The sequence below is a fragment of the Etheostoma spectabile genome, chromosome 2, assembly GCF_008692095.1.
Source record: "Etheostoma spectabile isolate EspeVRDwgs_2016 chromosome 2, UIUC_Espe_1.0, whole genome shotgun sequence".
In the NCBI taxonomy this organism is placed as follows: domain Eukaryota; kingdom Metazoa; phylum Chordata; class Actinopteri; order Perciformes; family Percidae; genus Etheostoma; species Etheostoma spectabile.
The window spans coordinates 13,048,875-13,064,214 of NC_045734.1; the positions used below are offsets into that span (position 1 = coordinate 13,048,875).

The 15,340-nt window shown below is 40.1% G+C and overlaps 1 protein-coding gene and 1 long non-coding RNA gene across 2 annotated transcripts in view; both read right to left on the reverse strand.

The window, feature by feature from the left end:
* The window catches only part of LOC116699818 (uncharacterized), a 7,420-nt gene extending 855 nt beyond the window's left edge, over window positions 1-6,565 (reverse strand). The window contains exons 1-2 of the long non-coding RNA XR_004334514.1: window positions 6,491-6,565; window positions 1,964-1,968 (exon numbers count right to left, since the gene is read on the reverse strand). This is a non-coding gene — a long non-coding RNA (uncharacterized LOC116699818). The remainder of the gene's footprint in view (window positions 1-1,963; window positions 1,969-6,490) is intronic.
* ctnna2 (catenin (cadherin-associated protein), alpha 2) overlaps window positions 1-15,340 on the reverse strand; it is a gene marked incomplete at its 5' end in the record, with an annotated part of 288,570 nt that overhangs the window by 247,822 nt on the left and 25,408 nt on the right. The window contains 3 exon segments of the mRNA XM_032531328.1: window positions 11,195-11,461; window positions 12,618-12,737; window positions 14,110-14,276. Of these exon segments, the coding sequence (XP_032387219.1) occupies window positions 11,195-11,461; window positions 12,618-12,737; window positions 14,110-14,276 (554 nt within the window).

Genomic DNA, 15,340 nt, shown 5'->3' on the forward strand with positions numbered 1-15,340 from the left:
TGTGTGTGTGTGTGTGTGCGCGCGTATGCGTGTTGCTCATAACACTTGCACCAGCATGCCCCCGCATCCATGAGAATGAACAGAGCTGAGTGTGAAAGCTAGCAGGCGGGGCTCCTACAGGGAAGACCTTGACTGAAAGGCAAGATACCTTAAAAAAAAAAAAAAGAAGTAATTTGCTGCACCTACTTAGAAATCAACTCCCAAGAGTTTTATGCTGAGAGAGGTCTTAAGATGCAGTGAGGCAATTCATGCCAGTTGTCGTTGCCATTTAATTAAGGGTGGCTGTCCATATATGGAGAGAGTGATTAGAATATACTCTAAACACTCTGTTAATCATTTCTTTCCTTCTAACTGAGAATGTGAGCCAAGAAAAACAGAGTGAATTTTGCTTATAACATGCAATACTAACAGAGATAAATAATAGCCAACCTCAGAAGTCTGGGTATACTTGAGGATGTATTGGTATGATAAACCATCAGACATATTATGACAAATGTCCTGAAGTACTTTTGCTGTGTTGTGTGCATCATCAAGCCATGTAAATGCAACTGCCAAAGTGCCTTGGCAGAACATCAGTCAGTGTAATCTAACAAGGCTAAATCTATGACTGGAGATAATCAAGAAGAGCTGAGTAATTCCAGAAAGCTGCAAACTGAGCTTTATAGAAAAAGGAAGTGTAAAGGCTGATCGCAGTGGACCCAAGGCTATAAGCACCAACTGTAACTAGTATGGATCTCTGAATCCTGTTTATCAATGACCCCTTCCACTCTCCTGCTTCCTCCACAGCTCTCCATTGCCTTATTGCCATCAAGACAAGACAGGCAATGGCTAATTACTGTACAGCAACAACAACCAATACCAATACTTTTCTTTCTCCCTGGTCATGTCCCATTACTTCAGCTGAGTTGCCCTATTCATATTTCTCTTGACAGGTGCATCTGTCCATGGAGAATGAGGCAGTGTGTTAATCGGCAGGCAGAGGATGTTATAATTTAAAGGTGTACCTCTGGGCTAACACATGGCTCAGCCAAGGTGAAAATGAAGGAGGGGAGTGGAGTTTTATTGAACACAGCAGGGTTCTTGTCAATAACACTGCCACTTTGCATTGGGTTTGATGCTGCTATTAATGGCATGGGGTCAGCGCACATCTGTGAATGTTTGTGGCTGACCTTACCCTGCAAGTATCAGTGGGAGCGTTGATCAGGATATACTCATTTATTTTGCCAGTTTCACACAAGCAACCAAAGAATGTGTTGAGCACCCACATTCAAGCGCCAAATCGATGTGAGTCAAGGAGAGAGAAAAATTGGGGAAGGAGAGACAATGCGGAGAGAGAAAGCGGCAGACTCTGCGTGTGTCTAAGCATGTGCACGTGTGCAAGAGAGAAAGAGGGAAGCGGGAGAGAAATAAGAGAGAGTCTGAAATGAGACAGCAAGTATAGGAGTGCACAGATTGATATAGCAATTACCAAGAAAGCTATCTCTCAGTTAGGAATACATCTACATACATTAGAGCAGGGTTGCTCTCCAGCCACTGTTTCTCTGAGGTTGGCTCAGCAGCGTTTCACACACAAACAGAGCACGAGAAAAGGTCATCACTAGGCAGCCACTGTGCACACACTAACAATGAAGAGCCCATCTATCGTGCATGTTGCTCATATCTCTAGAGAAAGAAATCCATCTTGTTGGCAAGGGAAGAATGAAAACAAACTCTCAAAAAGAAAATCAGAAGTCTATCTTCAAAAATAGACATATTGCACACACAAAAAAGATCAGCTCCTCCTCACTGGTCTTAAGTTGATGTTTATTGGAATTCCAACATCAGCTGTAATTCAAGGAGTGTCACCTTATAAACATACACGTGGTCAATTACCTGTCACTGCACATATGGACGCATGCAGCGACTTACACTTGGAAGCAACGCTTGCCACAGTAAGATTCAAAGGACTGGCTTTCATACACACTTTCCCTGAGCTAGCAAGTAAATCCGGTTATAGTTAGCCTATAATGTATGCAGAGAGAGGACCAGCATATGCTTGTGCAGTGTGACTACAGGCTCTGCAATACATAGAGAGTTTTGCATGAAAATACAATGCTGCTACCAAATGGGCTCAGAGTATGCATGTAAGCATTTCAAACACCTCTGTTGGTTCAGGAGACATCAGACACAGAGAACAAAGAGAGAACGCGAGAGAGCGAGGGAAAAGAAGACAGAGAGGTGAGGGGGAGTGAGAAAGATGCTGTGTAAATAAACCCCTAAAAAAGAAGAAAGAGGTAGAGGACAAACAAAAAACGTGGTAAAAATTATTCAATGTGACTTGGATCTCTGCCGCAAGCTCAAAGCTATGCTTTGCCAGTGTATGCATGTCTGCACTGTGTGTGACCGAAATGTTGTGTGTGTGTGTGTGTGTGTGTGTGTTTGTTTGTGTATGTGTGTGTGTGTGTGTGTGTGTGTGTGTATATACATTACACATATACTTTAACTGAGCACCATTCACCTTGTTTTATGTCAGATAGCTGTAGGTAAAAATAAGTTGTGCTGACAACACAAGGCTGGTGTAGGGAAGTGTACAGCACAGGTTTGTTAACTGTGGAGTCGTCTGTTTTTGGGCACGTGGAAAGAGGGGAAAGCATTACTATCCAACAGCTGTCGGCTGAGGGGTCAAACTGGTAAGGCTGTATCTGGTGGACGATAATACTAAATTCTCAGCCCATCTCAGCAACCGAAAATTGCTTCCATTTCATTAATGGCACAAAACCATACAAAGTGAAGCCGGCTTTTACTGTGAGTGGAGAATGAGCCAGACTGAAAATCTCTGTTTCTAAGGACTTGCAGGAAAAAAGGATAAAAAAGGATAAAAATGGATACAACCGGGAAAGCTAGAGTAAGGGTGGGGAATGAAGAGAGGGAGAGGACAGACAAGTGATGAAAGTAATTAAACACTGCCATCTGCTGGTTAAAACAGGAACATACTGTGTGATTTGAGTCTTCATCTTATGTATTTGAACAGCTGCACCTTTGACCACCTGTTTGCATTGAGCCAACCAAAGCAGATGTGACACACAAAGGACACAGTGCTGGGCCAAACTTGACATAATAAAGTAAAAAATAATAAATAAATAAAAAATCCAAATCCAACAATGAAATAGTATATCCCTGCTCAGTAAGAGGCAAATTGAATTTTCTGGTTGAAAGAAGAAGCGCTGAGGACGGGGTAATCATTTTGATGCAATAACAATTATGTAAAGAGACACCATCGCCATCTTCTCCCTACTCTTCCCGTCTCTCATCTAATTGAAGGCAGCGGCAGCAGCAGCAACAGCAGCAGAAGAATAAAAAGGAAGACCTTTATAACTCGTACATGTACTGGCGTGGCTTTCCTAGCTCAGTTACATTACCTGAGTCATAGTATCTTGTCTTCAAATTCAAAAAAGCTCTATGAGAATAGTACTTACTTTGCTGCTGCTGCTCACAAGCTGATGTCTTTGTATGTGAAACTTTAAATGTGTGAGAGAGCGGGAGAGACCAACAGTGTCACAGTTTTAAAAGGCTGTATCAGGTGCTTTTGACTATACAAAAGATAAGGAGCTGTAAAGCAGTAGAACGGCATGGAGACAGAGATCTTTTGCATAATATAATGTGTAGTGCAGCTAGAAGGTGAGAGGGAGAGAGTTACAGTATGTCTGTTTCCTGCCTGCATGTAAATGCTCCCAGATAGTGATTAGTCTTCCTCAGAAACAGATATTTTGCATGTACATGGGGTAAAAACAACTGGTATACTACCTGCGTTATAAAAAATCATTGTACATCTCAATTTTTGCTACACTGAATTTATAAATTCACTTCAAGCATTTTTTTTTTGCGTTCTTTAAATTTAATAAAACTGCTACACAGTATATTTATGCTGTGACCTAAAAATCTACACCTGTTTGTGCTACAGCATGTCTTTACTCACATACCCATCAGGCCCTGACTCCATCTGTCCTCCCACTGAACTCAGATCCCAGAATAAAGACTTTTGTTCCAACATGACAGGGATATTATCCTGCACAGCGAATTTAAAGGTGGCCTTGCTCAGATTTTGTTGCCTTTACCAAAACTTAACTGTGACCTCAATAATAAAACTTATATTGGTTACACTTTAATTGAACATATCTACATAAGATTGACATGACGCTGTCATGAACGTGTCGTAAAACATTATAAACAAGTCATAAATGTTTATGACATAATGCTTCTTTTAGCAAGTGTCATTCGTTGGGGTTAGGGTTAAGGTTCATGTGTCATGACTGTGTCATAACTGTGTCATGTGTTCATGACAATGTCATGTCAGAGTGGTGCATGGTTAAAAAAAAAAAACATGATGGAAAACGGATAAAATGTTAGCTAATCACTGGCCATTGCTCATGTTGATAACAAAAAAGGTATATCTGTGTAAAAAGAGTGAACTGTCACTATTTTACTAGTCACATAACAAGATAACCAAATGTCAACCTTGCCATTATTAACTGGCTCACGGGAAGACTCTGTATGAGTTATTTTTTACACTGGGTGGCATTTGTTTGACAGTTGAGGTCTTTGTTTTATATATTGTATGAAGATCTTTTATTTACAGCACCACTTATTTGAATGAAAAAGGGTTATAAAACCTGTTATTATCATAGTCACCATAGTCAGAGCCTGATATAGGTACAGTAGGCACATGAGGTCTTGCGTATTTGCTTCAGACTTTTAATACATAAATCAATGTTCAATGTAATAGGTTGTTTGTTTCATTTTGAGCCATAAAAAACCCTGAATTACATGTTGACCGCTTGAAACCATTAATATGTCCACAGCAAACTAACTTAAATAATAAACTATAAAAGGTACTTGGGAAAAGTTTTGTTTTCATATTATATATTTTACATTTTTGGAGGAAACACTTTCCAAACGTGTACACAACAATCCGAAAAGGAGCCCCTTGAAAAATATTTGATTAGGAACTCTAAAAGGTAAAAGGTGGAGGGGGAGTTTCATGTTGCCTCTTTGTTATATGCCAAACAACATTGAAATTGAGTGAATTTGAACTGATGTTGACCTTCACTTTCTCTCTTAATATATCTTGTACCTCAGTGTCTTAAGTTGATTTATTCCAAACTAATTCTGGGTGTCAGTAAAACAACAGTACAGATGAGGTCAGACCCTCTTTCTTGTCTTATTCATAAGCTGCCCTTTCACTCCAGCTACAGACCAGCATCTGTGTGCTGCATTTAAAAATCTTGTCTAACCTTTTGTGTCACAGACTGTACCTGTTCAGGAGCAATTGAGGCAATGCACTCAATAGTCTACTCATTTTTATTTTAGTGGCATATGAGCATCTATCTTTCATCCAAAACATACAGAGCCCTCAGAATGTTTTCCCTAATTAAAAAATTAGTGAATTACGGACAATTTTTATGTTATTCTTGATTGCTATAAATATGTGAATACTTTCAATTGAAAAACCCCAAACTGAATCGATGAAGGCAACACTAAGTAGCTGCAGCTACGTGTACAAGCTTCCACTGAGCTAAAACGGCAGTTAACAGGGCAAGTTTTAGAGTGCCTTTGTGCCTCTTAACAGACACACAATGCAATTCATATGTCTGTACAACATGAACAGGACCCTTATGTAACATCAAGATGCGTTTTCAACTCAGATTTAGATATTGTATTAATTCACCTACGCAGTCTTGATCTTGCTGGTGGGTAGCTTGCCTGGTTAGCTGTTAGCTGACAATAATAAGTGTGTTGAGCCAGGCTTTTGTGAAAATCATAACGCAGCATTTCCTGTGTATTTATAACTCATCCATTTTGTGGGTGATTAATCTGGTGTTCGTGAGTAGGAGGCAGCACACCCACCACACCACCGGGCGCTCATGGGATTGTTGTCGGCTGCAGGAGGCAAGGAAGGCAGGGACGAAGGCTGCCTGCTTGGCTAAGGGAACTAGCACACAGATTGACGCTGCTAAGCCTCCTACTCACGAACACCAGATGATCACACACAAAATGGATGAGCTACAAATACACACTGCTGCTTTATGATTTTCACAAAAGCCTGGCTCAACACATTTATCATTAGCTATCAGCTAACAACTAATAAAAGCACTGAAGGCTAGCTGTTGCCTCGCGCTGCCTCCCGGGAATTCAGTTGTAGGAAAATGTAGCTAAATAGTAGTGTGCAGATAATGTGTGGGAAGAGCGAAGTTGTTCACAAGGGAAAAAGCTTGGAGTAATGTAATTAGGAGAATATAGCAGATATACAACACACGGAATAGCCTTTTGCGTTTGATGGTCATCCTTATTTGTTTGAAACACGAGAATACAGACAAAGAACTCGCCTCACAAGAGTTGGAAAGAACCAGACAGAGAGGTGCAACAGGCAGCAGAAGCAGCTGCTCCAAGCTCGAGCTACAGCTGGCAGTAACATTATTACTGTTCAAGCCACAATCATATTTAGCTGGTTTACATGTAGTTACATAGTTACTGATATGGTCATAACCACTACAGTGCTCAATTATCTATTTTTTAGGAAGAAAAAAAACTACAAATTTATCGCGGCGAAGGCAGAACACCCAACACACCAAAGGGCGCTCAGGGGATTGTTACCAGCAGCTAACTGCTAGCTCTAGCAGCTAAACAGGCAAGCAAGCATTAAATGCATTGTGTGCCAGTAAACTGGGCTCAAAGGCAATCTAAAACTTGCCCCGTTAACTGCCATTTTAGCTCATTGGAAGCTTGTAAACGTAGCTGTAGCTACTTAGTGTTGCCTGCACCGATTCAGGTTGGTTTTTTTTCAGTTGAAAGTACTCGTATGTTTATAGCAATCAAGACTAACAAAAAATTGGCCGGAATTCTCCTTTAAACATGGAAAATAATCCACATAGCAGCCGATCTATATTCTGCCAATTTGTTTGTGTTGTTGTGCTGTTTTTACAGATGATTGCACATTCTCGGCATTAGAAAAGAGGAGATGAAAAATACTGTTTTTTTTCTTCAGTCTACCCAAAAAAGCAATACGTGTGTACACTATGATCAGGATCTTTCATTCCTCAGTATAAGTGTAAGACGGACATCAATTATTGTCACCGCCTAGACACGCATCTGCATTTTTGTGTGACTAAATGTCCTATAATGTACAAGTGCAACAGGCTGTAAGAAACACTGGTGACAGAATAGAGAATGAAGGAATCAAAACCAGTAAAAAGATTTGTCCATATCCACTCACTCATGCCTAACCCATGAAATGAGCACCATATAACATTGTTTTGCCTGGATAAGCTGTGTCTATCTGAGTCTATGTCTGTGTTGTACTCAGGTCTGCCATCCATCCATGCATCTAACCATTGCAGAGGAGTCAAAGACTGAGTAACAGATCAAAGCTGACTTGGGACAAGCACCCCAAAACAGATAAAAGCAATCATCCAACTCCAAACTCCATTACTGACAACAAAGCAAGTGTGCATGTGAGTGCTTGTGGGTTCATGTGGATGGAAAGAAAAAAGAGGAAGTGAGAGTTTAAGAATACCTGGAAAATAGCATATAGCTGCCCCCAATGTATCCTTATATAAAAATAGAATATGTATCCCGAATGATATGCACCATTGTGTGTAAATGTCCATGTGCTTTACCACCAAACAACCACTTACAAAAGTGCATGTGCATAAAACACGTACTGTAGCCCATGCACAGTCATGCACACGCACATGCACAAAATCCCTCATAGCTTAGTAAATCAGGTTATAACTATTATGAGAGGATCTGGCCATCGCCTGTGTCTCTGTTGTAAATTAGGAATTAAACATGCACCAGCTTCAGGCAAGCACAGAGGGCTAAGCAAAGGGCAATTTGTCTCATCTAACTGCTGCCTGTCTGTCTGTCTGCTGAATGGAATCACATTATGCAGGTTTTTGGCTGTTCCAAAACGGCGTACTGTTTTACATAAAAACAGAGCTGATGCGATTAGAGGCCACAGCCTCGTACAGAATGACAGGACAGCAGGTTCAGATAAAACTAGAATGTAGTTCTTCTCAAAGTGTCTAAGCCCTTTTAGACTTTTAGTTGTTAATCTAATAGGTCTTAATATCATTTTTGTTGTACTACACATTGCTGCAGCTCCTCTTTTCACCCTGTGAGTTGAGCTCCGTTTTAGCTACAGAGCAATGCATCACACTTCTATTTCATCTTTGTTGGGAGTCGCACATGTGCAGTACCTAGGTCAGCACTGCAAGCTAATTAGAAGCAGAGAATGAGGGCCTGCCATGCTAGGCGAGCATTATAACGTGGGTTATAAAGTGACACATTCGTCACGGAAGTAAAGGCGGGACTACAGTAGAGCTGTTTGTGAACAGTGTTAGAGATGGTGAGTCCCTTTAAGGTAGACTTTGGGCTTTTTCACATTGGAAGCCTATAACATGCACAAAAAAGATATATAAAACAATAAAGGAAAGGGAAAATGCCAGAAAGCATAATATGAGCACTTTCAGTCAAAATAGAAGACACTTGCAATTTCCAAAGATCACCACAAGGGGACACTGGCATACTGTGAACTAGCAACGTTGTGGACAGAAAAATCAATAACACTGTAAAGTACAGCATAGACTTCGTTCATCCTACCATAAAAAACAGTGCATTGTTTTAAGTGCATATTAAACAGAGTAACAAAGGGGAAAGATACATATGACAACAAAAAACTATGCAGTGTCTTGGAAATAAATGTCAAAGTGTAAAGTATGCCGCTCTCACTATGGTTAAAACTAAATAACTGGGAGCCTGGGTAGCTCACCTGGTAAAGTGCGCGCCCATATAGATAGATATATAGATATACATATATCTATAGAGGTCTACTTCACGATGCAGCGGCAGCAGGTTCAAATCTGACCTGCGGCCCTTTGCTGAATGTCATTCCCCCTCTCTCTTCTCTTTCATGTATTCAGCTGTCCTATAAAAATAAAGGCCTAAAATACCCCAAAAAATAATCTTAAAAAAAAAAAAACTAAATTACTAAATATGTTTATGTTTTATGTCTTTGATAAGTGCGTCATTAATAAAAACATTACAGTAATCCATTAAACAATTATTTACCTAAAAATACATACAAATTATGTTTAGCAAGTCATAAACAAAATGACTCCCATCTCGTAATACAGATCAGCAATCAGAGCATTTACTACAGTTGATCGATTGACTGTGTAAAATATGGATGTAGTCTCCTCTCCCAGATTGCTGCTTGGGTTGATCTCATTTCATTTAGAGGCTAAGTACGTTAAGAACGTCTACTTCATTGTACTTGAAAGTTTGCACTTTTTGATTTACTTTATAATACTTTACTTTATGTCCATTGTTTCCCATGTGTGTTCTGTCATTCAATCTTAGGCAACTTGAACATTTCTGTTATTAAACACAACATGTTAAGAGTTTGGGTTTATTCATCAAATCAAATTGTCATCTCAAAAATCTAAATCGTATTCATCATCCAAGTCCACTAATCAGTGAAAATCCCTAGGTAATAAGTTTGTTCCTGTCAAAATACATATCGTATATATTCTTGAGTAACTTCCTGAAGACTCCGTGGCAGTTCAGTTTTATTGATATCAAATAAAAGTAGAGCTATAAAGGAGCAAAACTGCAGAACATATTCAACTCTATTCCTCTCACAGAAGTGGGTAAGGTGCAGCTGGGTTTAAGTGAGATAGTGTGACATGTGTCAATCTCTAACAATAAAAGCTGGGTTTGTAACAACTAGCCAATCCGATTCTGTAGACAGATCCAGATTAGATGATTTAGAGAAAGATAAAACTATTGATCGATCCTGGTGAGGAAAATAGGCAATTGCATTGTGTAGCATCTTATAAGTGGTTTGACTGCTTCTGCTGGCAAGGCTAGACTAGTGGGGACAGTACATAATATCAAACGTGCTATAGAATTAAATATCACACAAGAGCAGCGGGTATGTTTTCTAATGATACAATAAGTCTTACTTTGTAGGCAGAGAAGGGATAAATGTCCTAATAAAATGCTACAATATGTGTTATATCTCTGAACCTCTATAGTGTGTTTCAGCTATAACACATTATCAGAAAAAAGTAGATTGTGAAGTAATGCTGCTGTAATGTTGGGGGTCCTGAAAGGGAAATATTCAGCATTCATTTAAAAATGCTCTGAATGTCAGTCATGTATACCCAAACTCAATCTGGGTCTCATCAAGCATGACAAAGACTGAAGTGTGAATACTGTTTTGAATTTGATACATAAATCAAAGTGCTTATTTTACACTGAAACAGTGGTTCTTAGGCCTGTTCCCCAGGGTCTCAGAGTACTCCTGGTTTTCTAACTTACAATATTCCATCCACAATATGTTTTGATGTGTATGTTTGTAATGAAAAATTAAAGGGCTCCAAATCCCAAGCCAATATCCAAAACCTCAATCTCCTGACTTGATCCCCTAAACAGCTAAAAAGTTACCATCTATGATCATACAAATAGTTCACCATCAATATATAACCACTAGATGGTAGCAATGAATCGTGTCTATGGCAAAAACTCAGTTTTGTGTGTCAGAGATATAGAGACTTATAGAGAGAAATAAGAAGTAAATAAATATGTCTTTGTGACACTGAAAATACTTATTTATTTAGATACTGAACGTGTCAGTATGAAAGCCCATGTAGATACAGCAGCCTTCACAAAGTAGTGCAGATAAGAACTTCTGATTTAGCATGCAGTATTTCTAATAACATGCACACAATATGAAGAATTTGACAAGAGGGTAGTCTGAATAAAGTCTTGGAGGCAGGGTACCCCATATAACCTTAATTATGTTTTTGTTTCTGTTATAGGTAGAAATGTACATGACCAAGCCATCTTATATAGCAGATCTTGGAAATGTCAAATCATATTGATGTGCCTACTGTATAAAAAGGTATACTTTTCGCACTGTTATGCTTAAGCACAGGCTATAATATAATCATGCAGCACATGTGACAAAATCACAAGTGGAAAAAACAACAACTGTTGATACATTCAGGAACCTTCAGGAATCTAGGTGTGTTCACTACAGAATTGCCTCATTAATGGTCATTAACATTCTCTCATAGTTGGGATATACCAGAGCCAGAATATGTATGTGCTGCGTGTAGTAATTCAAGAAAGAACAGAATGCTTGCAGACTTACATCAAATTCATTGAGGGCAGCAGCCAGTTCCCCAATGCCGGCATGGCCGTGCTTCTCATCAGTGGGCGAGGTGGCCTGAGCAGCACTGGAAATGCCTCCTATGGCCTCCTGAACCTGCTTGAACACGTAGTCTCGATTGGCACGTGTAGCCGCCACATCTGGGTGGCGCAGGAAGGCCTGTGAGGCAGTGTACAGCATGGTGGCGTTTTTCTTAAGAGCCCCACGTGCAGCTGCCATCTCATCTCGACACTGGGGGTCTTTCAGTTCCTGAAAAGGTGACAAAGGTCATCAAGTTAGCATTAAAAACAAGTATAGTCATTCCTTAAAGAAAAGGCAGTCCATATACAAGAATTAGGAAAGATCCTATACAATACAGTACATGCGAAAGAGTGTCTTTCTCAAAATGTTCAAATATTGCATCAAGAGCTGAAAAAAAGAAGAGGACCTTTGATGGCATCGCTGATTCACAATAGAGACAGAGTATGAACTGATCCTAGTTCAAGACATTTCCTTTCCAAACATAAGTTCATGTCCCATCTGATGAATTGGTATTGTTCCAACCACACAAAGTTAGGGCAGCGTCAGCAGAACAGCAGCCCTGGAGCTGGATAGAATTCAGCTCAGTGTTTTGCTCTGGGACAGTTCAGCAGGGTGGATTGTTGCCAACATGACACTCGCAGGAAAAATCTTCTAAAAGCTTTTTGTCACACTGGGGGCAATGATAGATATTCAAACACTTTCATGTGCTATTCTCCTGGGTACAATATGCACTGGTGCTGATATTTTGATACTAATACCATAATATATCAAAAATATATATGAAATGAAGCCCTTTGAATGTGGTGGAACTGTCGGTGTTGTTTACATAACACCACAACTAATAGTACAATAGTTGAATGAAAACAGGTTATTTTTCTGCTATAATAACCACATTTTACAGTGTGTGTGTGTGTGTGTGTGTGTTGTGTGTGTCTCTGTGTGTGTGTGTGTGTGTGTGTTTCTATAAAAGCTAGCCTTTACTATATTTTTGTCAGAATCTGACACCAAACTACTCTTGCTAGTCACTGATTGATGTCCTGTCAATCAGGATTCTCTCTACACACGTCTGATTGTGTCTATATTTATTTTCAATACACTTGCTTGGTTTGAGTTTGAGCCACCATTATTCTCACACAAGGGCCTAAACCCATACATTATCACACCAATTACTGTATCTCCCATAGTTTTAACCAGTATTTGTGTTCTGCACCTAACAACCTACAAATGAAATTTAGAAATCACCAAGACAGAGAAAGCCAGAGTGTAGACACTGGAAGGAGCTTTCTGCTACGGGAACTCCCTGCACCTGAATGTGACACACAAGTCAGGAGTGGTTTACTTTTTCTGAGAAAGACTGAGCAGGACACAGGGGGCTTCCAGTTACCTGTTGTCTCCGGGCTGCCACATAGTTAAGCTTCACCATCTCCTTCCCAAACTCCTTGAAGCGGTTGGCCAGGTCCTGCTCATTGGTCGCATTCTTAACTCCCTCCAGGGCCTCCTCCACCTGGAACACACACACACACACACACACACACACACACACACACACACACCCCACACCACACACAACACACACAACACACCCACACACACACACACACACACCACACACACACCACACACACACAACCACACACACACCACACCACACACACACACACACACACACACACACACACACACACACACACACCACACACATACTGTAAACACTGGATCTTAAAAGATGGATGCAACAGAAAACTACCACCATTAATCCAAGTAGTTTAATTCCGTAATAACCTTAAGCCACAAATGTTACAACATACAGTACATAGTAAAAGAATAATGAACACTGTAATTGCAAGCAGGTTAAAAAAGATGAAACCATTTAGTTGTGCATTTAATGAGTCTCACTCCAGCAACACCCTATTCCCTTTTTCAGGTGCATTCTGATTCTGAACTCCTTCTATCCCCAATGAAATGATTCACAGATGTAATGGGATAGAGGGAAGAAGAGTAACTTTTAAGTGGCCTTTGATGGTGGGGTTTATACTGGCTGAGTTAAGCCCCTGTGTGGGCCTCAAAAAGGAATCTGTGTGTGTGTGTGTGTGTGTGTGTGTGTGTGTGTGTGTGTGTGTGTGTGTGTGTGTGTGTGTGTGTGTGTGTGTGGGGTGGGGTGTGTGTGGTGTGTGTGTGTGTGTGTGTGTGTGTGTGTGTGTGTGTGTGTGTGAGAGAGAGAGAGAGAAAGAGGGGCAAAGTAAGTGAATTAAAGTGCATGCAGGCCTGAGTTTGTTTCAGATAATACCAATTGCATGTCATTCTTTCTAGTACCCTTTAATAACTTCTCTTCCAAAGCCCTGAGCCATTTTCACAATAAAGGACTAAAACAACCTTCGTTCTACAAATGACTCTATAGTCAGTGAGTGGGATGGGCATGTGCAGTTAATCACACCAGAGCCTCATGGTATGATATAAATACTGTACAGTCAGATGTGGGTTCCCAGCATACTTCTCCATGCCTCATCTATATGCTAATGTTAACAGAGGTGGTTATGAAAGCATACATTTCTTATGTGGACTACACAACACCAGGGAGAACTCAACATCTGTACTTTAACACTGTGCATGCATGTCTCATAAATACACTTGATTCTGTTACTTGCAAAAAGCATTTGGGGAGTCTGTAATTTCAAGGCATGCTTGACATAACATAGTATAGTATTCTGAATGCAACTCTCATACAACATAACCCCTAAACATGGCTTCATAACTCTGAGAGGCCCCAGGGTGATTTTGGCCACCAAACACATTGTTGAACTGTTCAAGATGTACACTTTGTTCTTTGGCTAAACAACATCATACTTGTGTGAAAATAAGGTGATGATTACACTTACAATTTTAAGGTGGGCCAGCAGCCTCATGACATCAGCCATGTCAGCAAGAATGAGCAGGCGGGTGACAGCTGAGAGCAGGGCGCGGGCGGCCCTCACCATGGTGCCTCGTTTCACAGAGGAACACGGGTCATCGGCAAACTCTGACGAGGCAATACGCATCGTCTCTCCTGCAAGACGCAAGGGAGAAAAAAAGTGGAAGATAGTGACGTGATTATATTTTACCTTAGAGTTGAGTATGTATTTTTATCTGTGTGTGAGTATGTGTATTTGTGTGTGTACAATGTATACACACATTCTTTATGTACATATTGTTTAACACCAGTTGAAGATAAAGTGAGCTAATGTCGTGGTATAAATACATTAAGGTGTGTGATTGTTTCTTGAATCTGTGTCTGCACTGTATCTAACCCATTTAAGGCCCACTATTAATTTCTTTCATATAATTCAGGGCTGGTTAAATTGGGTTTTTTGTTAGGAAATAGATTTGATTTAAATTTGGCTTCAAAGAAGCTCCCGATTGCTCAAACCCACACAACCACAGAAATCAAAGAGCTTGTAACCTAAAAGCCTGACAGACTCATCATGACTGGTGACCTGTTGCGCTACATAATGTGCTTCAAAGTGGTTCGGCTAGGCCCTTCCTTCAATCATTTCACCATAGATGAAATGACATTCCAGAAAGCATCAAATCCTCCATGACTCTGGGCAAGGGTGCCAGCTCTCAGCATAAATCAAAAACTATGTAGCAAATGAAGCGGTTTGTCCAATTACAAAAAAATAAACTAATCAGAGGAAAGTGAACCGGACACATCCTAACAGAAATAAACAGAGGCAGGCATCTAAACACATACTGTTGCTGGTAGTGCCAAGTCTGTCTCGCCCAGTGATGAGCTAGACACTAGTGACGATACAAAGGGCCTGATTATTGAGGCCCTCTGTGGTCTGAAATCACCATGCGTATTTTGAATCATGAATCAAGATAAAAGGGTTTGGAATGATTAGGTATTGACAGATTTAAAGATGTTTTACAATTCACCATAACCTTGACTAGGCTGATGATGCCATTTGGGCACACTTCTAGATGATGCTAAAAAAAGATTATTTTAAAGTCTGATGAATACAGTCAACATAGCACATTTCTGGCTCTTAGGTCTAATATTATTAACATTTTTCCTGACATGTAATTATATCCAACCTAGCAAAAAAGTTTGTAGAGAGAGAATAAAGAGTG